General features: G+C 45.2%; 1 protein-coding gene across 1 annotated transcript in view; it reads left to right on the top strand.

Moving 5' to 3' along the window:
- Positions 1 to 25,240, top strand: part of LOC115079396 — a 126,234-nt gene that overhangs the window by 14,938 nt on the left and 86,056 nt on the right. The window contains exon 2 of the mRNA XM_029583337.1: positions 23,945 to 24,111. Within this exon, the coding sequence (XP_029439197.1) occupies positions 23,945 to 24,111 (167 nt within the window). The remainder of the gene's footprint in view (positions 1 to 23,944; positions 24,112 to 25,240) is intronic.

The following is a 25,240-nucleotide window of genomic DNA, read 5'->3' as shown; positions in this document are numbered from 1 at the left end:
GAATGGAGAATAAAACAGAGAATATCATAATGTCTCTGTATCACTCCATGGTGCATCCTCATCTTGTGTTCATATATCATACACAAACAGAATGCTGGGATTATTAGGAAAGGAATGGAGAATAAAACAGAGAATATCATAATGTCTCTGTATCACTCCATGGTGCATCCTCATCTTGTGTTCATATATCATACACAAACAGAATGCTGGGGATTATTAGGAAAGGAATGGAGAATAAAACAGAGAATATCATAATGCCTCTGTATCACTCCATGGTGTGACCTCATCTTGTGTTCATATATCATACACAAACAGAATGCTGGGGATTATTAGGAAAGGAATGGAGAATAAAACAGAGAATATCATAACGTCTCTGTATCACTCCATGGTGCATCCTCATCTTGTGTTCATATATCATACACAAACAGAATGCTGGGGATTATTAGGAAAGGAATGGAGAATAAAACAGAGAATATCATAACGTCTCTGTATCACTCCATGGTGCATCCTCATCTTGTGTTTATATATCATACACAAACAGAATGCTGGGGATTATTAGGAAAGGAATGGAGAATAAAACAGAGAATATCATAATGTCTCTGTATCACTCCATGGTGCATCCTCATCTTGTGTTCATATATCATACACAAACAGAATGCTGGGGTTTATTAGGAAAGGAATGGAGAATAAAACAGAGAATATCATAATGTCTCTGTATCACTCCATGGTGCATCCTCATCTTGTGTTCATATATCATACACAAACAGAATGCTGGGGATTATTAGGAAAGGAATGGAGAATAAAACAGAGAATATCATAATGTCTCTGTATCACTCCATGGTGCATCCTCATCTTGTGTTCATATATCATACACAAACAGAATGCTGGGGATTATTAGGAAAGGAATGGAGAATAAAACAGAGAATATCATAATGCCTCTGTATCACTCCATGGTGTGACCTCATCTTGTGTTCATATATCATACACAAACAGAATGCTGGGGATTATTAGGAAAGGAATGGAGAATAAAACAGAGAATATCATAACGTCTCTGTATCACTCCATGGTGCATCCTCATCTTGTGTTCATATATCATACACAAACAGAATGCTGGGGATTATTAGGAAAGGAATGGAGAATAAAACAGAGAATATCATAACGTCTCTGTATCACTCCATGGTGCATCCTCATCTTGTGTTTATATATCATACACAAACAGAATGCTGGGGATTATTAGGAAAGGAATGGAGAATAAAACAGAGAATATCATAATGCCTCTGTATCACTCCATGGTGCATCCTCATCTTGTGTTCATATATCATACACAAACAGAATGCTAGGGATTATTAGGAAAGGAACGGAGAATAAACCAGAGAATATCATAATGTCTCTGTATCACTCCATGGTGCAACCTCATGAGGATTGTGTTCAGTTCTGGTCACCACATCTCAAGAAAGATATAGAAGAATTAAAAAAAGGTACAGAGAAGGGCAACCAACATGATAAAAGGGATTGGAACAATTCCCCTATGAAGAAAGGCTAAAGAGGTTAGGACTTTCAGCTTGGAGAAGAGACGGCTGAGGGGAGATATGATAGAGGTCTATAAAAAATGAGTGGGATGGAGTGAGTAAATGTTAATCAGTTGTTTATTCTTTCTAAAGTACAAAGACCAGAGGACACACAATGAAGTTATTATGTGATACATTTAAAACAAATAGAAGAAAATATGTTTTTTTACTCAACACTTAATTAAACACTGGAATTCGTTGCCAGAGGATATGGTGAAAGCTATTAGCATAGCTGTGTTTAAAAAGGTTTGGACAACTTTCTGGAGGAAAAGTCCATGAATGTTATTAAGATGGGCTTGCAGAAATCCACTGCATATTCTTGGGATAAGCATCATGGAATCTATCCACCTTCTGGGATCCTGCCAGGGACTTGTTACATGTATTGGCCACTGTTGGCAACAGGATACTAGGCTTGAGGGACCTTCGTTCTGACCCAATATGGCAAGTCTTTTGTTCTTAAAACAATTTTGTGTCGTCTGCAAATCTGATCGCCTCACTCGCTGTCCCTTTTTGCAGAAAATAAATGAATATGGTACATGGGACAAGTGCTAGCAGAGAGTCGACCCCTGGAGCCTTCATCATTTCTGCATTTGTAAAACTGACCCTTTATTCAATCAGCAATCCACAATAGGATTCTGCCTTTGATCACATGACCTCCCAATTCCCTGAGGAATCTCTCATAAGGGACTTTGTCAAATGCTTTCTGAAAATGCAAAAATACTCTTATCAACTGGCTCAGGTCTATGCACATTTTTATTTAGACCTTCAGATACTAATTTACTAAACTGATAAGGCGAGACTTCCCTTTGCAAAAAACATGTCAATAACTCTCCCCCATTAAACCACGTCTAGCTATGTGGTCAGTAATTATGTTTTTAATAATAAACATGTCTCACCATATCTCAACCACTGTTGGAAACTGCTTTTTCAAGCTTCTCACGTTGAAAGGTCTTTGCCTACCACTATTCGCTAATGACCTTTGCACTGTTCTACAATCCTTGATTCTCACAGATATAGACTCCTGTCACACCCTCTGTCTGGCTCCATGACAACGCACTCCCCCCTTAACTACTAATCCAAAATACGGCACTGAGTGAAAAAATGCTTACAATTTGTTTTAAATGTGCTGGTTGCTAATTTCATGGAATGTCCCCAATTCCTAGTGTTGTTTGAAAGGGTAAATAACCATTCCCTATTTACCTGTTCTACCCCACTCATGATTTTACAAATCTCAATCATGTCCCATCTCAGTTGACTTTTCTTCAAACTAAAGAGCCCTGATCTGTTTAGGGAGCTTTTCCATCCCCTTTTATCATCCGTGCTGCCATTCTCTGAAGCTATTTTTAGTTCTGTTATGTATTTTTTGAGCTGGTACCTCCCGGAAAGATCACATAACTCCAGTACCATACTCGCTTCCCTGGCTCCCGGCTCACTATAGAATACAATGCAAAGTTCTGTGCATTATACACAATCTAATTCATAATGGTTGCTCTGCATGGCTCTGCTCACTTTTTCAAATCTACCAGCCCTGCGGGCGGTTATGTTCCTTACATAAAAACCTCTTAGAAATAGCGTCTATCCGTCCGGCCAGACTAGATATCACCAGAAGGCTCACCTTCTCAGTCGCCAGCCCTCGCTCTGGAATGCAATCCCAGATCATTTAAGGCAGATAACATCGCACAAAGACTTCAGAAAGAATCTACATACCTGTCTCGGTGGCTTTCAGCTCTCTTTTCATCTCTCAATCGGCGTTTCAGGACCCTGTCTCTCATTTACCATCTCTTGGAGCCCCCCTGCCAGCTTCCTGTTTACGCCTCCTTCTACTTCGTTTTTTTACTCATATTATATTTATTATGTTTTTACCGTACGGTATGTTTTTATGTTACCTTTTAATTATGTGTTTTAACAAATGTAAGCCATTTTGACCGACTTTCCTTGTAAAAGCGGTATATAAACCCTTTTAAATAAATAAAATAAGAATAGCTTCTACCATTTTGCCCAGCATCAACATCATGCTTACTGGTCTACAGTTTTCTGGGTCATCCCTGGAGCCCTTTTGATAAAATTGATGTCACATTAGTCACCCACCAGTCTTCCAGTACTGTTACTGTTTTAAGTGCATTAATTTGACACTTTTTCTGCTGACTCACTGGCCCTCCAGCTTCTGCAAGGACTGGCTTTAGAAGTCCTGCAACTTACCGCTTCCATGCCAAACTTCTACCTATGCATAGACTCCTCTCAGGCATAAGGCGCACCCCACTCCTTCTCCACAGCAACCTCAATCTGGAACAGCCTCTCCTTCACCTTCTCCTTCACTGCTTGCAGTATTTGAACTGCAAGCAGTGAGTTTCCCTTTTAATCGGGCAAGAGTGACCTACATAATCTCCCTACTCCCTGGAGAGGCCTTGGCCTAGCGCCCCCACTGTGTGAGTCTAACAAACCCAACAACCTGTCCAACTTCCTGGTAGGTTTCCATGGAGTATGCGAGAAACTGGGCCACTCCTCCTCCTTTGTGGCTGATCTTTTGTGACTCCAACAGGGTTCACAAATAGTCAGTCAATACACAATTCAGTTATGGACTGTGGCAGCAGAACTCACTGGAATGACAAAATTTTAGCAGCAGTATTCTAGAAAGATTTAGTCACCCAGTCCCACAATTCTGGATGCACTGATCACCCTCTGCAATCAAATCCACATCCATTTCCAGGAAAGGTCTCAGGAGCACAGAGAATCACGCACAGCACTATGCCTGGCTCCCCTGATTCAGCACTTTCTCTTTCCAATCAAAAAAAGCTAACCCTTCAGCTACTACAGAAAACTCATTCAAATGGGCAACTTCCACTCGATCAAGGATACGAGATGTTAATGCTGGCTACAGAATGTGTCTCTATTGTGCTGCCTCCGGGCATCATATCAGCACATGTCCTGTGAAGCTGGGAGACTCCAGTTCCTGGGGCTGGCTGGGGAGGCAGCTCTAGATTCCTCAGTTAACACTCTCCTTTCTTGGATAATCTTCCAGTGTACCTCCAGACTGACATCCAGGAAGTTTTGACTGAAGCCTTCCTTGATTCCGGTGCAGTGAGGAGTCTGTCATCATAGCCTTCTGATGGATCTGCTGCCTCGCCCTCTCATTTCCTCAATTTATGGGGAGCCGCTGCCGATAAATATCACAGCTGACCTGTCTTATGACCCTCTGGGTTGGCTCCTGCATCACAAACAGATGTCATTTCATGTTCTCAGATGCTCTGCAAGCCCCCTGGACCTAGGCTTACCCTGGCTCCAACAATATGGCCCCATTGTGGATTGGTTTTCTGGGGATACCCAATCATTGAGCTTGTACTGCTTCCAGCATTGTCTCAACCCCATAGTCTCACCTAGGTCATCATACTCTCAGATCTTTCAATACCTCCTGGACTTCCATGGGCCTATGTGATCTACCTAAATGTATTTAGTAAAAAACAAGTGGAAACCCTGAAGAGGTTAGGACTGTTCAGTTTGGAGAAGAGACGGCTGAGGGGGATATGATAGAGGTCTTTAAGATCATGAGATGTCTTGAACATATGTGATCCTTGATCACATATGTGATCCTTGGCACATACAGTACTTTACTTGTTAAGCTTATAATTGTTTAAACATCTGCTGTCTATGCTCTCAGTTTCCCAAGTTACCATAACCCCTTGTTTTTTGTAATTTTTCTCTTCTCGTTACCGTTAATGTTATAATACCTCGGTTCCTTGTAAACTGATGTGATATGATATTTTTCATGACTGTCGGTATATAAAAGAGTTAAATAAATAAATAAGTAGATGTGAATCAGTTATTTACACTTTCAGATAATAGAAGGACTAGGGGGCATTCCATGAAGTTAGCAAGTAGCACATTTAAGACTAATCGGAGAAAATTCTTTTTCACTCAACATACAATAAAGCTCTGGAATTTGTTGCCAGAGGATATGGTTAGTGCAGTTAGAGTATCTGGTTTGGATAAGTTCTTGGAGGAGAAGTCCATTACCTGCTATTAATCAAGTTTACTTAGAGTATAGCCACTGCTATTAATTGCATCAGTAGCATGGGATCTTCTTAGTGTTTGGGTAATTGCCAGGTTCTTGTAGCCTGGATTGGCCTCTGTTGGAAACAGGATGCTGGGCTTGATGGATCCTTGGTCTGACCCAGCATGGAAATTTCTTATGTTCTCATTGGACCTATGATTATCCCTTAGACCTGCAACCAAGGTAAATGCTGCCTCATGGGAGGGTCTGTCTACTCTCGGTGCCCGAGGCACAAGCCATGTCACAGTATTTTTTATTCTATGTATTTATTTATTTAAATTTTAACATTTTAAAATTACAGGATTGCCAGATTAGCTCATATTTACAATTCAACAATTACAATATCGGAAATAACATAGCACAAGAGTTCTTAACCTTTCTTCCACCATATTATAATCCTCACATTGCTCTTTTTAAAGTCAAACTCATTGTCAGGTACACATTGATGTAGAGCTGGCTGAAAGTATATATCTAATAATGACCATAAATAAATCAAATATTAGGCTGAGTCCTTAACCAGACTACATTAAATTCTGCGAGTTCAGATATTAAGAAACTTATTCAATACATTTCTTTAAGGAACAGACCTACCTTAAGCAAAAAGGATTCCCAGGTTTTTGGTACATTTGAATAGAAATCCCATAATTGGAAAGTAACAGATCATGTCATGGTATATTAAAGAAAATGTAAAGAGGGGTTTCATCCATCGCAGGAGCTGGTTCTCCTGGATCCCTTAAGCCCTGTATGGACTACCAAGGCCTGATGATTACCATTAAGAATAAATATCCGTTACCTCTTATCTCTGAGCTCTTTGACGGCTCTAAGAGACTAGGATTTTCACTAAATTGGATCTTCGGGGAGCCTATAATTTGGTAAGGATCAGACGAGGGGATGAATGGAAGACCGAACATAATACAAGAGACAGTCATTACAAATATCTTGTCATACCCTTTGGGCTGTCCAACCCTCCAGCGGTTTTTCAAAATTTCATAAACGACATCTTCAGGGATCTTTGTAGACATGTGTCTTGGTTTATCTTGATGTCATTCTCATCTTTTCCCAAACACTTGCCCAACTCTGTTCACAGGTCAGAGCTGTCATCTAGCATCTTTGTGAAAATCAGCTATTCACAAAATTTGAAAAATTTTCCCTTGAACAAGCTGAGTTGCCTTTCCTATGTTATATCGGGTGCTGCATAACCATTGCCTCCCCCTCTAGCACTCCACTGGATTATTCCACTAATATAATTTTTGTACCATTTTGTAGGTCATTCAATTTGGAATTTAACAGTACATTACACATTGCTTAAATGTATTACTTATGGCCAGAATTTTCGATAGCAAAAAACATCATCAGATTGACTGTATTAAGTGTATTGCATTTCATAAGGTGCATAATGTTGGAGCATCCTTTATTATGAAAAAGTGGATTGCTGAAAAATTAGGTCAAAGTGAAAGCTGGGTTCAGAGGACATCGGGCAAAACTGCTGATGAGCGTTTTATGGAATTTGGTGAGGGCTGACCAATAAAATTGTCTCAAGAAAGCCAAAAAAATATTGAAAATTCCACAACAAGCAGAAAAAAAGCTGTTACCCCACTCATTTTAAAATGATTTTGCAAGCTAACAGTGGGGACACCAACTATTAATTATGAAGTCCATATTCAAAAGCATTTATCCAGCTAACTCAGAAGTTAGCTGGATAAATGAATATTTGGGCATTTTTCAGGCTAAATTCTAGCTAGCTAATAAGATAACCAGCTAGAATTTAGCCAGCTAAGGGGTTCATTTTCTATCACTTATCGCGTGCGATAGCTTGCCGGGGGCGGAGTTGGGGCGGCGAGGAGGCAGACGCTGTGATGTCTTCGCTGGCGGTGATAAGGTAAGCACCGTTATCGTCGCCAGTGGCGAGCCCAATAGCACCACCTTTCCTGGGATGTAACTTAGAGGAGTTGAGTTAGCTGGTTAAGGGGGTCATTTTCAAAAGCGATCGCACGCAAAAAGGGACTTTTCGCGTGCGATAACTAAATGGGGGCGGAGTCGGGGCGGAGTTGGCCCCAGAAGAGGAGGCGTCGTGGGGCGGCACGGGGGCCGACTCTACGGAGACATCGCTGGCAGCGAAAGGTAAGGACTCTTATTGCCGCCAGTTTCGCGCCGAATAACTACACCTTTTATGGTGTAGTTATTTGGTGCGAAAGCTAGCCAGCGACCTTAGAGAGTCCAGGCCTAAGTTAGCCAGCTAACTTCAATATTCAAAGTTAGCTGGATGACTTAGCTGGCTAAGTCTGTACGAGCCAAAGAGTTGTCCTAAAGTTAGGTGGTATTAGTTAGCCGGCTAACTTTAGGATAGCCGGCTTTATTCAATAGTGCGGTTTCACTAATGACTATACCTCCAAAGTTAGCTGGATAAGTTTATCTTGCTAACTTTGCTAGCCAGACTTTATCTGAATATCGACCTCTATATGTTGTTTAATATCATTTTGAATGCTGATTAACATGACATATTGCAGCATTTATTTATTTATTTTATTTAACATTTTTCTATACCGACATTCGCACGAGACATCACATCGGTTTCCAGATAACAGCAAATTCAGCCAACATGGCTTTACATTGTAACTGATATTATAACTAGGGGGAGGGGAGGGAAGGGGGCAGGGCAGTAACTTGGAACTGAATGAGTATGCTGGGAAGAGAGTAGGGGAATAAGGAGGATTATTTACAAAAAGCAGGAGTTATTTACATTCTGTATGTTTGTATCAGATTTTTAGTTGCTGCTATAATGGGGGTGATAAAGGTTTATCAACACGCAATATTATTTCTGCACAAGATTTGAAGATGGACCCTACCAAACTCTGTGCCATAAGAGAATTGTCCCATCCTGTAGGACTCAAAGCACTCCAATGCTTTCTGGGTTCACAAATTACTATTGCCAATGTATTCCCCACTTCTCTTCACTTACAGCCCACTTATGGCTTAACCCACAAAGGGGCTAATCCTAAAGACTGGCCCAAGGAAGCTGTCCGGGCTTTTGAACAACATAAACAGACTTTCATATCTGCATCCAGATCCAGATTAGGCCTTCTTTCTCAAGGTGGATGTCTCCTCGATCAGAACTGGGGCATTCCTCTCACAAGCAGCACCACTTGGCAAACTCCATCTTTCTTCCTTCTTTTCCCAGAAAATTTTCCCCGGGAGAAAAGAATTAGCTAACGGGCACTGGGAACTACTGGCCATCAAGCTCACTGTCGAGGAACGGCGACATCTACTGGAGGGGGCCAAGCACCCAATTACGGTTTCTATGAACCATAAAAAATCTTTCCCTCTAGGAAACCTTTTGCAACCCCTTCTGGTCCCAGACAAGCCTTGGACTCACATGTCCACCAACTTTAATTCAGATCTATCCCCATCTGGGGGCTGTGCTGTAGCCAACTGGCTCTAGATTTTCAGGACAGGTTAATCCAGTTCTGGTTTTATCCCATTGCATGAAGGAACTTATTCTGATTTCCCTATTGCATTCCCTAAGAAAAGCAAGACTATGGGTTCCTGCATGCAGATGAGTAAAATCAGGACTGGATCAACATGTCCTGAAAATCTGGAGCCAGTTGGCAACCCTTCTGTACTGTCATCTGGGTAGTTGTAGATCACTTTTCAGAGATAATGCATTTCATCCCCTTACCTTATGTACCTTCAGCAGCCAACCTGGCATGCCATTTTTTCAAGGAGATTTTCCGATTACACAGCCTACCTGAGCAGATATGGGCCAATTTTAAAAGCCTGGCACGTGTACAAGTTGGGGGTTACTCATGTGGCCCGGCCCCGCTCACACTGCGTGTATTTTCTAAAGGGCCTGGCCACGTGTGTATCCCCCGATACTCGTCGAAGTGCCGGGTCTGAACAAAGGGGTGGGATCTGGGTGGGACGGGGCGGGGGAGAGGGCCGGGACAGTGCCATCAGCCGCTGTGCCAGGGAAGTGCATGCCGGTAGCTGGCCGGCACACGGAGATTACTTCTGCTCCAGAGGAGCAGTAAGTATGAAAAAAAAAACGCTAGTTAGGGATAGTTTAGGGGTCAGGGAGGAGAGGGGAAGAGGGAGGAAGAATAGGGTTAAGGTTAGGGAAGTTCCCTCCCAGTGTGCTCCTTAATTGGAGCGGTTTGGGAGGGAAATGGGAAAGGCCTAACCTGTGTCACCGCACCATATGGCCGGCCATCCAGTGCTCCTATCATGTGACAGAGGCCGGCCAATGGCACGGATACCCTGTCATATGGTAAAGGCAAAGGGCCATCGGCGCCATTTTTATTAGCGCAGCCGATGGCCCGAGACCGGGAGATCGCTCCCGGGACTTCCGCTAGATCACCAGGTATTTGTAAAACGTTTTGGGGGGGTTCGGGAGGGTGGGGGAAGCTAAGGGGTCAGTTTTAAAGGGTCGGGGTGGGGTTTTTTTTAATCGGGCCATCGGCGCCATTTTATTAGTGGCAGTCGACGGCCCGAGAGAGGGAGATCGGTCCCGAGGCTTCCACTGGACCACCAGGTACATGTTAAAAGTTTTGGGGGGGTTTGGGAGGGTGGGGGAAGATAAGGGATTAGTTTTAAAGGGTCAGGGTGGGTTTAGGGGTTGTTTTGGTGTGCTGGTTTTCCCGCCCTCCCCCCAAATAACTCCCGTTATTGGACACTAACCCGATTAACGATTTTTTCACAATAAATCGGGGGAATTTCTATTGTATCGCACTCTTTAATGATTATTGACGATTTAAAAAATATCGGGCGATATTTTAAATCGTCAAAAAACGATTCACATCCCTATTGTATGTTGACCAGAAAACCCTGCTTGTTAAAAGGCAAAAAAGACACTTGAACCCATATGGTATTAGGCCTAATGTAACATATGTTGGGTGTGGGATTGGCCCTCAGAAAGCCACAAGTAAACCTAATTACAGTAGAGTAAATCTCCATACCAAAACAGCACTAACGGCCAGCACTCAAATAGTAACAACCCTACCTATGAAAAAGCAATGCTATAAATATTACACGAGGCCATAAAACATCAGTAAACCACCTATAAAAAAAACAGTACCTATACACTAGCAGAATACCTCAAGTTCAGTCACTCATGCAGAACACAGACAAACCCTCAGCAAATGTAGAATAGAGACAATAAAATAAAAATAAAAAATTTGCAGACAAAACTGAACTGGAACCCACAGCACTAGACTCTGTATGCAGCACAACTGAAACACTGCCAGTCTTCATAAAATATTAAACAATAAAATCAAGAAATATAAATCAATAATATTAATAATAGTATTATTATTTAATACTATTAAAAAACTTATTTCAAAGTAGCTGACAAATAGAATGGCATCCAATAATTAAAAACTAATTATAATTTTTTTTAAATGTTTCAACCTCCAAAAAAATATTAAAACAGCAGACAAATCGACCACTCCCCATACCTGGGAGCCTTTGATTTCCAGATGCCCTGAGATTGTTGTGGAATAGCTGATGGGGTTGGGAGCGGGGGTTGTTGTGCACAGATTTTCTCCTTTCTTTCTCATATACACATACACATACACAGTTGCTCACTCTCTCATACACACAGGCTCCCCCACACATGCAAGCTCTACCACACACAGATATCCCCTCTCATTCAAACATCCATACCCTCATTCACACAGACAAGCCCCCTCTTAGATACACACACACACACTCACATACACAGGTTCCGTGTCTCACTCACCCACACACCCTCACACAGGTTCCTCTGTCTATCACTCACACACAAACAATCCCTCTCACTCACACACACACACCCTCATACAAGCTGCTTCTCTCTCTCACACACATACACTCCCCCTCATAGATGCTCCCTCTCTCCCACACACACACACCTTCACAAAGGCTCCTTCTGTCTCTTTCTTATGCGCACCTCGCTCACATTTTCTCTTTCTGGTTCTTGTGCACACACACACACACACACAGACATACCCTCCCTTTCTCACACATAGACATGCACTCTCACTCCCTCACACAGGCTCCCAATCTGTCACTCATGCAAAGTCTCTCACACAGACTCCCTCTCTCTCTCACACCCACATATAAACACACACACCTTTTAAATTTCGTTTTCACTCACATTCGCTCATAGGCTCTCTTGGTCTCTTATTGTGGGCCTCTCCTTCTTCTTACTTCTGCAGGTAGTGTGGACTTCAATCCCCAGCTCTCCCCAGTCTCTGCCTGCTATGTCTTTGGCAATTCCCATGCTTCTCCCCTCTATCTTCTGCCGTGGACAGGATGGGCTCCACCCACGGTCCTGCTAGGATTGTCTATTAATCTTTGGCTGCAAGTGGGATGGGCTCCAACCATATCTCTCCCAGCCCTCTCTCTGTCTTCCGACATTGGAATGATGGACTCTGCCAGTGGCCCTACCAGGACTAATCTCTGGCCACAAGCAAGATGGACTCTGATTGTGGCCTCGCTGGGACTGTATCCTAATCTCAGCCACGAGAAGGATGGGCTCTGCTCTCGGCCCTGCTGGGACTAACCTTTGGCTGCAAGCGAGATGGGCTCTGCTCATGGCCCCATGTGGCTGCCCTTTGCTGTCCCCTAGTGTTTGATGCTCTAGGAAACTGCCTCGTTCACCTAATGGAAGCACTGGACTTTCTTGTTGCCCTGTTAAAGCCTGTGGTCCTTAAATTGAGAAATAGGCAGCTACCCACAATCACAGAAGCCTTTTTGGACTCCGACACAGAATTTGAGTTACAAGAGATCCTGGATGCTAAAGGAAAACAGGGAAAGCTCCAATATCTTATTTCCTGGAACAGGTATGGACTATAAGAGAACACCTTGGATCACCAGGCATCCCAGCTAATCAGACATTTTCACACATTATTTCCCCATAAATCCAAGCCAAAGGGAGAGGACTGTACCGCTGGGCCAGCTGCAGTGTGGCAGCCGTGGCGAGCCTCACTCATCAAGTACTCCCGAAGCTGCTGGCCATTCTCACTCACTAAGCGCCCCCAACGCTGATGCAGCCCACTCCCATAGATGTGTGTGCGTGCAGTTTTAGGCTTCACAGCAGGAAACCTTGCCATCATTGAAGTCAACACTGGGAAGGATTTACTCTCCAACTCTGCCCCTCTTGGATGCCTTCTAGTTGACAGCGTTCCAGCCTGTTCCTGATTTCTAATCTGCATATCCAACCTTGTTCCTATTTATCCTTCCTTCTGGTTCCATTTCCTGCCTTCAATTTCCTGTCTCGTTCCTGCCTAACTCCTTATAGGTGTCCCTATGTCCTTCCCTGGCATGACTTCTCTCATTGGCTTGACCTCTGCTCAGACCTGGACTTCACCATTGCCTTCAGCCTGCCTCAACCTTGGACTGGACCTGGAGCTTGCCTTTCCCTTCAGCCTACCTCAGCCTTGGACTGGACCTGGAGCTTGCCTTTCCCTTCAGCCTACCTCAATCTTGGACTGGACCTGGAGCTTGCCTTTCCCTTCAGCCTACCTCAACCTTGGACTGGACCTGGAGCTTGCCTTTCCCTTCAGCCTACCTCAACCTTGGACTGGACCTGGAGCTTGCCTTTCCCTTCAGCCTACCTCAACCTAGGACTGGACCTGGAGCTTGCCTTTCCCTTCAGCCTACCTCAACCTTGGACTGGACCTGGAGCTTGCCTTTCCCTTCAGCCTACCTCAGCCTTGGACTGGACCTGGAGCTTGCCTTTCCCTTCAGCCTACCTCAGCCTTGGACTGGACCTGGAGCTTGCCTTTCCCTTCAGCCTACCTCAATCTTGGACTGGACCTGGAGCTTGCCTTTCCCTTCAGCCTACCTCAACCTTGGTCTGGACCTGGAGCTTGCCTTTCCCTTCAGCCTACCTCAGCCTTGGACTGGACCTGGAGCTTGCCTTTCCCTTCAGCCTACCTCAGCCTTGGACTGGACCTGGAGCTTGCCTTTCCCTTCAGCCTACCTCAACCTTGGACTGGACCTGGAGCTTGCCTTTCCCTTCAGCCTACCTCAGCCTTGGACTGGACCTGGAGCTTGTCTTTCCCTTCAGCCTACCTCAGCCTTGGACTGGAACTGGAGCTTGCCTTTCCCTTCAGCCTACCTCAGCCTTGGACTGGGCCTGGAGCTTGCCTTTCCCTTCAGCCTACCTCAGCCTTGGACTGGACCTGGAGCTTGCCTTTCCCTTCAGCCTACCTCAACCTTGGACTGGACCTGGAGCTTGCCTTTCCCTTCAGCCTACCTCAACCTTGGACTGGACCTGGAGCTTGCCTTTCCCTTCAGCCTACCTCAACCTTGGTCTGGACCTGGAGCTTGCCTTTCCCTTCAGCCTACCTCAGCCTTGGACTGGACCTGGAGCTTGCCTTTCCCTTCAGCCTACCTCAGCCTTGGACTGGACCTGGAGCTTGTCTTTCCCTTCAGCCTACCTCAGCCTTGGACTGGACCTGGAGCTTGTCTTTCCCTTCAGCCTACCTCAGCCTTGGACTGGGCCTGGAGCTTGCCTTTCCCTTCAGCCTACCTCAGCCTTGGACCAGATCTTGACTTTGCTCTGCTTGCCGCCTGCCTCGACCTCTGCATGGCCACCAGTTCAGCCTATCACCACTGTCTTTGCATCAGACCAGGAAAGTCCTGACTGCCACTAGAACCCAAGGAGGAGGTGGTTGGCAAGGCAAAGAGCTACTATCAATGGCACATCAATGCCTGTTAAGGCCTATCTTGTTCATGCAGAAAACAGACTGTGCAGAGTTAATAACTGCACAAGGGCTCACTATCTCATGACAGATAAGTTGGCTTTTACATGCGTAAGTCGGAGTATTTTATAACATGCACAAGACAAACAAATAAGTAGCTTTACCAGTTAGTCTACCAGTTCATCAATCAATGTGCAGCTTGTGAAGACTTTCTGTCTCTTCAGCTTGAAGCCCCTCCATTGCAACGAGACATTCCTCCCTGCCATTTCTTCACTTTTATCATGTTTCCAATCCCTTACACCTGATATTGTGCAAAAATAAATATACACAAGTGAGAGACTTATTATGCACGTCACTTTGGCAGGTTTTTAAATAGCAACTTCTGCGTGTAGATGGAACCCCCCTGGCCCTCCTGTGTACTTAGGTTGTGTATACACACATTTGTGTCACTTTACAGGCACATGGGCTCTTTTATGCACGCGCATGTTTTGAAAGATACTTCTTAGTATGTAAGCTCTTTGGGGAAGGGACTTATATCTGAAAACATTGGAAACATGGTTTAGAAATACAATTTATTTTATTACCTGCTCATAAACTTACATGTTGACAGATTTGTATAGCCTCAAACCTATATCCTCGCAGACGTGTAGCTGACATCAGCTGGAAGCCTGGTAAATGTAAGTATAACTTTAGGGAAGTTTCTCCATTTCCTTGCAGCCAGCAATGAACCTGAAGCAATGTTTCTTATTGATCCATGAGGGTTCACATCCTCACTTTTCATGACACATCAGAAACATTATATTTCTCTTCTGAGTTATGGCTTTTATGCAATGAACATCAATTTGGAGGATTTATATCACAAGCTTCTTCATTTATTTATCTCACATATACAAACTTTGGCTGGATATAGCAACTGCTTTTAATATTTTTTAAATATATTTTTGGTAGCAAGAGACATCATTATATTTCCATAAAGGAACAACTCCATTTAATTAAACTGTTTTACACAGACTAAATACCACCCGGACATTTCCAGTCCTTTAATACTGCAGAGTGCTACTTGCTGGGTTGGTCACAGAGAAAATGAGATTATTTTGGGTTGTTATACACAGATGTTGCTTATTACTTCCAAGATTAGATTCAGGATTTGTGAGAGTGAGAGGAGAAGGGGATCCCTACCCAAGAGACAAGACGCAGGCTCTTCTCTGCCACCTCCTGAGACACCTGAGAATTCCTGTGTATTAGTGCCCTCATGGACCTTCTCTGTCAGGTCTGACTGAGTCCTAGGTGGAGACACCTGAGAATTCCTGTGCATTAGTGCCCTCATGGACCTTCTCTGCCAGGGTCTGACTGAGTCATAGGTGGAGACACCTGAGAATTCCTGTGTATTAATGCCCTCATGGACCTTCTCTGTCAGGGTCTGACTGAGTCCTAGGTGGAGACACCTGAGAATTCCTGTGTATTAGTGCCCTCATGGACCTTCTCTGTCAGGGTCTGACTGAGTCATAGGTGGAAACACCTGAGAATTCCTGTGTATTAGTGCCCTCATGGACCTTCTCTGTCTAGGTCTGACTGAGTCCTAGGTGGAGACACCTGAGAATTCCTGTGTATTAGTGCCCTCAGGACCTTCTCTGTCAGGGTCTGACTGAGTCCTAGGTGGAGACACCTGAGAAGTCCTGTGTATTAGTGCTGTCATGGACCTTCTCTGTCAGGGTCTGACTGAGTCCTAGGGGGAGACACCTGAGAATTCCTGTGTATTAGTGCCGACATGGACCTTCTCTGTCAGGGTCTGACTGAGTCCTAGGTGGAGACACCTGAGAATTCCTGTGTATTAGTGCCGTCATGGACCTTCTCTGTCAGGGTCTGACTGAGTCCTAGGGGGAGACACCTGAGAATTCCTGTGTATTAGTGCCGTCATGGACCTTCTCTGGCAGGGTCTGACTGATTCCTAGGGGGAGACACTTGAGAATTCCTGTGTATTAGTGCCCTCATGGATCTTCTCTGTCAGGGTCTGACTCCAGTGCCAGCATCCACCCTGAAGGCTATAGAGAAAGGATCACAAAAGAAATCTGTGATCTGGAGCCACTTTAAAGTGATGGAGGACCCGCATTATGCTTGGTGTAATTACTGTGCCAGGGCTATTAGCAGAGGCAAGCAAATGGGACATCTATCTAATTTAGGCATGACGCATCATATGAAGAGGCAACACCCAACAACAGTACTGCCATCTGGGGATGGTGGCAGTATCTGTCAGGGGACCCTTTTTCCAGACAGCTTAAAGTGGTTGAAAAGGAGCAGAGTCACCCCTGACCCTCAGCTCCTTCTAGTAGTCATGTGGCAGACCAGCAGCCCCCTGCCATGTGGCAGAAGTGATAACTAGAGATGTGAATCGTGTCCTCGATCGTCTTAACGATCGATTTCGGCTGGGAGGGGGAGGGAATCGTATTGTTGCCGTTTGGGGGGGTAAAATATCGTGAAAAATCGTGAAAAATCGTGAAAAATCGTGAAAAATTGAAAAAAACGTAAAATCGCAAAACCGGCACATTAAAACCCCCTAAAACCCACCCCCGACCCTTTAAATTAAATCCCCCACCCTCCCGAACCCCCCCCCCAAATGACTTAAATAACCTGCGGGTCCAGCGGCGGTCCGGAACGGCAGCGGTCCGGAACGGGCTCCTGCTACTGAATCTTGTTGTCTTCAGCCGGCGCCATTTTCCAAAATGGCGCCGAAAAATGGCGGCGGCCATAGACGAACACGATTGGACGGCAGGAGGTCCTTCCGGACCCCCGCTGGACTTTTGGCAAGTCTTGTGGGGGTCAGGAGGCCCCCCCCCAAGCTGGCCAAAAGTTCCTGGAGGTCCAGCGGGGGTCAGGGAGCGATTTCCCGCCGCGAATCGTTTTCGTACGGAAAATGGCGCCGGCAGGAGATCGACTGCAGGAGGTCGTTCAGCGAGGGTTCCGGCGCCTCGCTGAACGACCTCCTGCAGTCGATCTCCTGCCGGCACCATTTTCCGTACGAAAACGATTTGCGGCGGGAAATCGCTCCCTGACCCCCGCTGGACCTCCAGGAACTTTTGGCCAGCTTGGGGGGGGCCTCCTGACCCCCACAAGACTTGCCAAAAGTCCAGCGGGGGTCCGGAAGGACCTCCTGCCGTCCAATCGTGTTCGTCTATGGCCGCCGCCATTTTTCGGCGCCATTTTGGAAAATGGCGCCGGCTGAAGACAACAAGATTCAGTAGCAGGAGCCCGTTCCGGACCGCTGCCGTTCCGGACCGCCGCTGGACCCGCAGGTTATTTAAGTCATTTGGGGGGGGGTTCGGGAGGGTGGGGGATTTAATTTAAAGGGTCGGGGGTGGGTTTTAGGGGGTTTTAATGTGCCGGCTCACGATTCTAACGATTTATAACGATAAATCGTTAGAATCTCTATTGTATTGTGTTCCATAACGGTTTAAGACGATATTAAAATTATCGGACGATAATTTTAATCGGCCTAAAACGATTCACATCCCTAGTGATAACCCACCATGGAGGAAATGGGGTGGTGTTCGTTAACGCTATCCCGGGGTAGGAGGCAGGCAGCCTCAAAAGTTGTAACCAGGAGCATTTTGGAAATGATTGCCTTTGATGACCAGCCCTTGCAGATAGTGGAGAATGTGGGTTTCAAGCATTTGTTGAAACTCTTAGTTCCAAATTACAAAGTCCCCTCCAGAACCACACTTAGCAGAAATGTAATCCCCAGCCTGTACAACCAGTGTCGCAGTTGTATCCAAGCGCTGCTAGCTAAATAGTCCACCATCATCCATTTAGGAAACGATATGATAGCAATTTAAAAAAGTAGCTCGTAACTTAGGAATTCAATTAGATACCAACTTATCATTAACACAGCACATCTCAAATACAGTTAAAAACTCATTTTTCAAATTACATACTCTGAAAATATTAAAACCACTTCTATTCAAGTCTGATTTCCAAATGGTGCTTCAATCCCTCATTTTTTTCTGGGCTGGACTATTACAATGGCCTTCATTTGGTTCTACCTGACTCTACAATAAAACCTTTACAGTTGATCCAAAATGCAGCAGCCTGACTACTAACAGATTCTCCAATGAAACAACACATTACACCTATTCTATATAAATTACACTGGCTTCCAATTAAGTCCAGAGTTAAATATAAAATATTATCTCTACTACACTCACTAATAAATAATCAGGATTCCATCTGGTTATGCTCTGCTCTGAGGCTTTATAAACCAGCTAGGAACCTCAGATCTGCCAGCAAGAATTTGCTTGAAGTTCGAATAGTTCACTTGCAAGATTAAATATAACAAGAGAAAAACCGTTTTCCATAGCTGGTCCCATACTTTGGAATTCTCTTCCAAATGTTTTGAGGCAAATCTCCAATCATAAAGAATTCAAAAAATCACTAAAAATGCATAAGTTTAAAGAAGCATTTGCAGGATTAGAGCAATTGAACAAATAATAAATAATTTCATCATATATCAGTTTACCTGATCCTGCTATTCTGATTAATGGAATTCTTTTTATTTTATTTCTTCTGATTCTTATTCCGACTGTTCTTGTTTTCTTTTTTTTGTTTTTTTGTTTGTTTTTTTGGTATAAACTGTTTATTAGAATGTAAAAAACATTACAATATGTAAAATACACGACAAACATTTAACCAACAGTTTACATTTGTATACAGATCCCCTGCCCTCCCCATCTCCCCCATCCCCAACCCTTAAAGGGTAGAAAGTGTAAGCATAGGTGTTTATCGCATAGTCCCTTTTACCATGGGCAGAGTTCTCACATAATTCTCATGCTAGCCATGCTACTGGGACCTCTCCTCTATCTGTACTATCGCCTGCAGCTCAATCCACGGCAGAAGAGTTGAGTGAGTTATGGATTCACATGCAGGAAATGCTTAAACATGTGGCTCGGAAAGCCAAGGCTTCTGTAGACCTACATCGCATACCTGCTCCCCAATTTAAGCCTGGAGGCAAAGTATGGCAAAGTAACCGATATCTTTGACTCCACCTACCTTCCATGAGGTTGGCACCTCGATATGTAGGGCTGTTTCCTGTCCTCTGACAAATTGGCCCTGTCACCTACCAGCAATGGCTATCCAGCTCTATGGGCATACGTAACATCTTTCTCGTATCTCTCCTTAAGCCGCTGGTTCTTACATGGCCTTCTCGAAAGACACCTGCACCCACCACTATTGCATCCGAGAAACAAATCTACCAAGTAAAAGAAGTCCTGGATGTTTTCTGGAGGAACCGCAAATGGGAATAATACCTACTTTCTTGGGAGGGTTTTGACCCTGAGGAGAATTTGTGTGAACCCGCATTGAACATCCTAGACAAGAACCTTCTAAGGACTTTCCATGCTACCTAGCCTGGGAAATCCAGATCTCGGGGGGGGGGGGCGCCTAAAGGAGAGGGTACTGTTAGTACTCACAGACCACTGTCTCACACCCAACCACCGAATGCCGCCATTCCATGGCAGAGATATGTGGGTCCCCCAGGCGCGCGCAGGCACAGCAGCCCTTCTTTTAAAGGGTCCGTTGTGGGAAACCTCAGTGGCACAGGTGATGGATGTCATCAAGCTGCTCCTATTTAAAGGGAAGCTTGACTTGCTTTAGGGGCCTAAGCTACAGGTCCCCTGTCTGAAGCATTCTCCTGCAGTTGCCTGTTATATCATCGGACTGTGCCTGGATCATTCTTGTTTGCTGCCTGCCCTGATTCAGACTCTGCCTCGGACTCCCCTTGCCTTCCGCCTGCCCTGGAATGGATTGTACCTTGGATTACTCTTGCTTCCTGCCTGCCCTGACTCAGACTGTGCCTCAGATTCCTCTTTCCCTGCCGTCTGACCCGGATTGAATTATACTCTGGACTCTTCATGCTGACCATTGTTCACTCAGACGACAGCTGTCAGGCCTCATGCCTAGACCCAGTCTTGGTCGAACTGTCCGTCTGTTATGGCAGAGAGATGGGGGCTCCCTCGTGGGGCCTTCCACCCTGTTGCAGCCCAAGAGTCCAAGTAACACAAATGCACCACATATATTGGTTCACCTTTGTCCACATGTTTATTTACCCCTTCAAAATTATGTAGGAGATTTGTGAGGCAAGACTTCCCTTGGGTAAATCCATGCTATCTGTGTCCCATCAAACCATGTCTATCTAAATGTTTTGTGATTTTATTCTTTATAACAGTTTCCATGATTTCTCCTGGCACTGAAGTCAGGCTTACAGATTTATAGTTTCCTGGATCATCCGTGGATCCCTTTTTAAATATCTGGATTTCATTGGCCATCTTCCAATCTTCAGGTATCTCGGATGATTTTAATCATAAGTTACACATTTTTATTAATAGGTCTGAAATTATATTTTTTAGTTCTTTCAGAACTCTGGGGTGTATACCATCTGGTCCAGGTGATTTACTACTCTTCAGTTTGTCAATCAGGCCTACCACTTCTTCCAGGTTCACCGTGATTTGGTTCAGTCCATCTGAATCATTACCCATGAAAACCTTCTCCATTACGCAGGGCCGGCGGAAGCACTAGGCGAACTAGGCGGTCGCCTAGGGCGCCAGCTTCCCGGGGGCGGCACTGCCCCGGTAAAATTAAGAGAGCCGCCGCCCCCCCCCCGATAAAAATAAAACAGCCGCTGCCGGCAGCCCGCCCCAAAAGACCCATCTGACCTCCCCCAGGGGTTCGCGTGGCTCCCGGTCCCTCCCGCTGCTCTTTCTTCCCTGCTGCCGTTGCCGCCGGGCTATCAGCACGTTCAAGCCCAGCGGGAACGGCAGCGGTGCAAAAAAAAAAAAAAAGCTGTTGCATCCGCGGCTGGTCTTCTTCCCGCCCCCCCCTTTGAACCAGAACAGGAAGTGATGCGCGGGAAGAAAGAGAAGTGCTGCGTGAAAAAATAGCGGCGACAGCAGCATCGGCCCCCGAGCAACTGAAGCAGTTGGTAATCGGGAAAGGAGAGAGCAGCACGAGCCTCCTGCGGCCGATGGGATTCTTCCTTCTTGGCCTGCAGGGGCTGGAGGAGGAGGAGCAGCTACCGTTTGTGCTGGGGGGGGGGGAGGAAGTGAGTGAGAGAAAGAGAGAGAAGCAGCCAGCCTGCCTGCCTGCCTGCCTGCCTGCCTGCATGTGATTGAGAGTCTGTGTGTAAGTGAGAGAATGTATTTGATGGAGAGCATGTGTGTGTGATTGAGAGAAACTGGTCAGAGAGCTGATGTATGTGTATATGTGAGAGACAATGAAAGTGACTGCTCAAGGAGATGACTGATGTGTGAGACAGTCAGGGATGTGTGTGTGTGTGTGTGTGTGTGTGTGTGAAAGAGAGAAAAAGCATGGAAGTGAGAACTCTGGGTATGTGAGAAAGCATGGGAGTAAGAAGCCTGGTGTGGGGGTGTATGTGAAAGAAAGCATGGGAGTGAGAGACTGGTGAGTGTGTGTGTGTGTGTGTGTGTGTGTGTGTGTGTGTGAAAGAGAGAAAAAGCATGGAAGTGAGAACTCTGGGTATGTGTGTGAGAAAGAAAGTGATTATGAGAGTGAGAAGCCCATATATGTAAGTGGAACACGGGAGTGGGAAGCCTGTGTGTGTATGGCATGAGAGAAACTGTTCAGGAAGGTGACTGGTGTGTGTGTGCCAAAGACTGTTTGGGAGATGATTGGTGTGTGAGAGACAGAAACTGGTCATGGGGGCATGACTGATATGGTGTGTGTGTGTGAGAGACATGGGCATTAAGGAAGAGGACCATGAGTATAGAGCTTAGCCACTACTGCTGCTTCTGGTGTGTGCTACAGCCTGCATGGAAGAGGAGTAAGAGAGCTGCTGGAGGGGGTAAGTAAAGATGGCTTTTTAAGTTTATTTTTCTTGATTGACTGCCATTTTAATTATTTAATATTATGTGATGTGTCTGCTTTTTTAGTTTGAGCAACAAGTATAGCTTTGGTTTATGTTTATTTTATTTATTTTTATTTATTTATTTATAAAAGAGTTTCTATACCGTCGATAAGACAAATCATCTCAATGGTTTACATGGCATAAAAATGTCAAATAAGTGTTCTGTTATAAATACAGACTTCGTTATTTTCATTAATGCACAATGTAAGTTAATTGTGTGTGTGTGTGGGGGGGGGGGGGGGCGGCATAGCTGACGTTTCGCCTAGGGTGCCTAATACCCTTCCACCGGCCCTGCCATTACGGGTACCTCCCCAACATCCTCTTCAGTAAACACTGAAGCAAAGAAATTGTTTAATCTTTCCATGATAGCCTTATCTTCTCTAAGTGCCCCTTTAACACTTGATCATCTAACGGTCCAACTGACTCCCTTACAGGCTTTCTCCTTCTGACATAATAAAAAAAGTTTTTACTGTGAGTTTTTGCCTCTACAGCCAACTTCTTTTCAAATTCTCTCTTAGCCTGTCTTATCAATGTCTTATATTTAACTTGCCAATGTTTATGCATTATCCTATTTTCTTCTGTTGGATCTTTCTTCCAATTTTTGAATGAAGATCTTTTGGCTAAAATAGCCTCTTTCACCTCATCTTTTAACCATGCCAGTAATCATTTTGTCTTTTATATATGTTTCTTAATGCATGGAATACATCTGGTTTGTGCTTCTAGGATGGTTTGTTTTTTTTTTTTTACCTTTGTAGCTGCACCTTTCAGGTTTTTTCTAACTATTTTTTTCATTTTGACAATGTTTTCTTTTTGAAAGTTTAGCACGAGAGCCTTGGATTTGCACACTGTTCCTCTTCCAGTCATTAATTCATATTTGATCATATTATGATCACTATTGCCAAGCGGCATAGCCGCGCGTATCTTATAAAATCCGGGGTCGGCGCGTGCAAGGGGTGCACATTTGTGCAACCTGCACGTGCCGAGCCCGGCCCGTGCTGCCTGTTCCCTCGGAGGGAACTTTCCTTCCGCCTCCCCTCACCTTCCCCTCCCTTCCCCTACCTAACCCACCCCCCCAGCCCTATCTAAAACCCCCCTACCTTTGTCGGCAGATTTACACCTACCCGAGGCAGGTGTAAATCTGCGCGCGCCAGCGGGCTGCTGGCGCGCCATCACCCAACCCGGGAGCTGGTCCGGAGGCCTCGGCCACACACCCGGGCCGGCGCCACGCCCCCAGACCCACCCTGAACCGCCCCCTGACCCCGGACACGCCCACAGACATGCCCCCGCCCCTTGTACGAATCCCCGGGACTTACGCACGTCCCGGGGCTATGCGCGCACCGGCGGCCTATGCAAAATAGGCACGCCGCGCACGAATGCCCTGCGCGCATAAATCCAGCAGGATTTAAGCGCCCAGGGCTTTTAAAATCCGGTCCAATAAGCGCAATTTAACGCATGTTAGAGCACCAACATGGCTTGATGCATCACCCAGTTTGCTGGATAAGTGCCAATATTCAGCCTTATGTGGCTAAATTAGCTGAATAAGTTAGACCTGCTATTTAGCTGGACTAAAATTAGCTGGATTAATTTATCTAGCTAATTTTTAAAAACCCAAATTTATTCAGTGGTGCGGGCAGGCCACTGAATATGTCAGCCAGATTAAATTTATCTGGTTAATTTTCTCAGCTGGACCCCTTTGACATGAAAGAAACAGGGTTGTGTATTTGTATCTTCACAGAAAGATCTACGCTGCTAAGCCCAACCCTGGGAAGTGCCCTTGGCTTTTCCACGTCTTCCTCATCTTGCTGCTAATTACTTCTCAGGCCACTTTGGGGGTCTTCCTTCTCATCACCCACTGGGGCCTGGAAAGAGTGAGGAATGAACAAGCTGTGATCCTGAGGCACGGTAAGAAGAATGGACTGCTAGCCTTTCTCCTCCTTACACCTCAATCAATGTGCAAGACAGTGTCCCACAGCATGTTTCCACAAGGCTGACTTTAAACAGTGCTTACAGAAACTGTAAAGCTAAGTCCCTAGGTGAAAGGTGTGAGTCATCAGTGACCTCTCACAGCCCTGTCAGATTAAACATCTTTAAAGATGGCGCCAGCCATCCAGTGCTCCTACCATGTGACAGGGGCCGGCCAATGGCACGGATACACTGTCACATGGTAAGGGCAAAGGGCCATCGGCGCCATCTTTATGAGTGGCAGCCGACGGCCGAGAATGGGAGATCACTCCCGGGACCACCACTAGACCACCACTAGAGCACCAGGTAATTTAAAAATGTTTGGGGGGGATTGGGAGGGTGGGAGAAGCTAAGGGGTCATCTTTAAAGGGTCGGGTGGGGGTTTTTTTAATCAGGCCATCGGCGCCATTTTTGAGTGGCAGCCAAAATGGGGGGATCGGGAGGGTGGGAGAAGTTAAGGGGACATCTTTAAAGGGTCGGGTGGGTTTTTTTTTAATCAGGCCATCGGCGCCATTTTTGAGTGGCAGTCAAATGGCGCCGATGGCCTGAGAGCGGGAGAAAGGTCCCCGCGCCCCCACTGGACCACCAGGTACTCGTAAAAAGATTTAGGGGGGGAGGGGGGGATGGGAAGGTAAGGGGTCAATTTTAAAGGGTCAGGCCTCACTAAAAAAAAATTAACGATGTGAATCGTAACCGATTCCGATTCACATCTTCAGCGATCAGATTTTTTTCTCCCTCCAGCGAACCCGATCGTTAAGACGATCGGGCACACGATTCACATCTCTATTCTAAACATCAAAGTCACAGAACATATAGAAAGACATGGTTTAATGGAACAAAGTCAGCATGGCTTTACCCAAGAAGTCTTGCCTCACAAATCTGCTTCACTTTTTTGAAGAAGTTAATAAACATGTGGATAAAGGTGAACCGGGAGATGTAGTATACTTGGATTTTCGGAATGCGTTTGACAAAGTTCCTCATGAGAAGCTTCTAGGAAAAAGTAAAAAGTCATGGGATAGGTGGCGATGTCCTTTTGTGGATTACAAACAGATTAAAAGACAGGAAACAG

Source organism: Rhinatrema bivittatum, chromosome 1 (genome assembly GCF_901001135.1).
Source record: "Rhinatrema bivittatum chromosome 1, aRhiBiv1.1, whole genome shotgun sequence".
Lineage (NCBI taxonomy): Eukaryota > Metazoa > Chordata > Amphibia > Gymnophiona > Rhinatrematidae > Rhinatrema > Rhinatrema bivittatum.
Note: the sequence above shows the minus strand (reverse complement) of the source record. Positions and strands in the feature narration are given on the sequence as shown.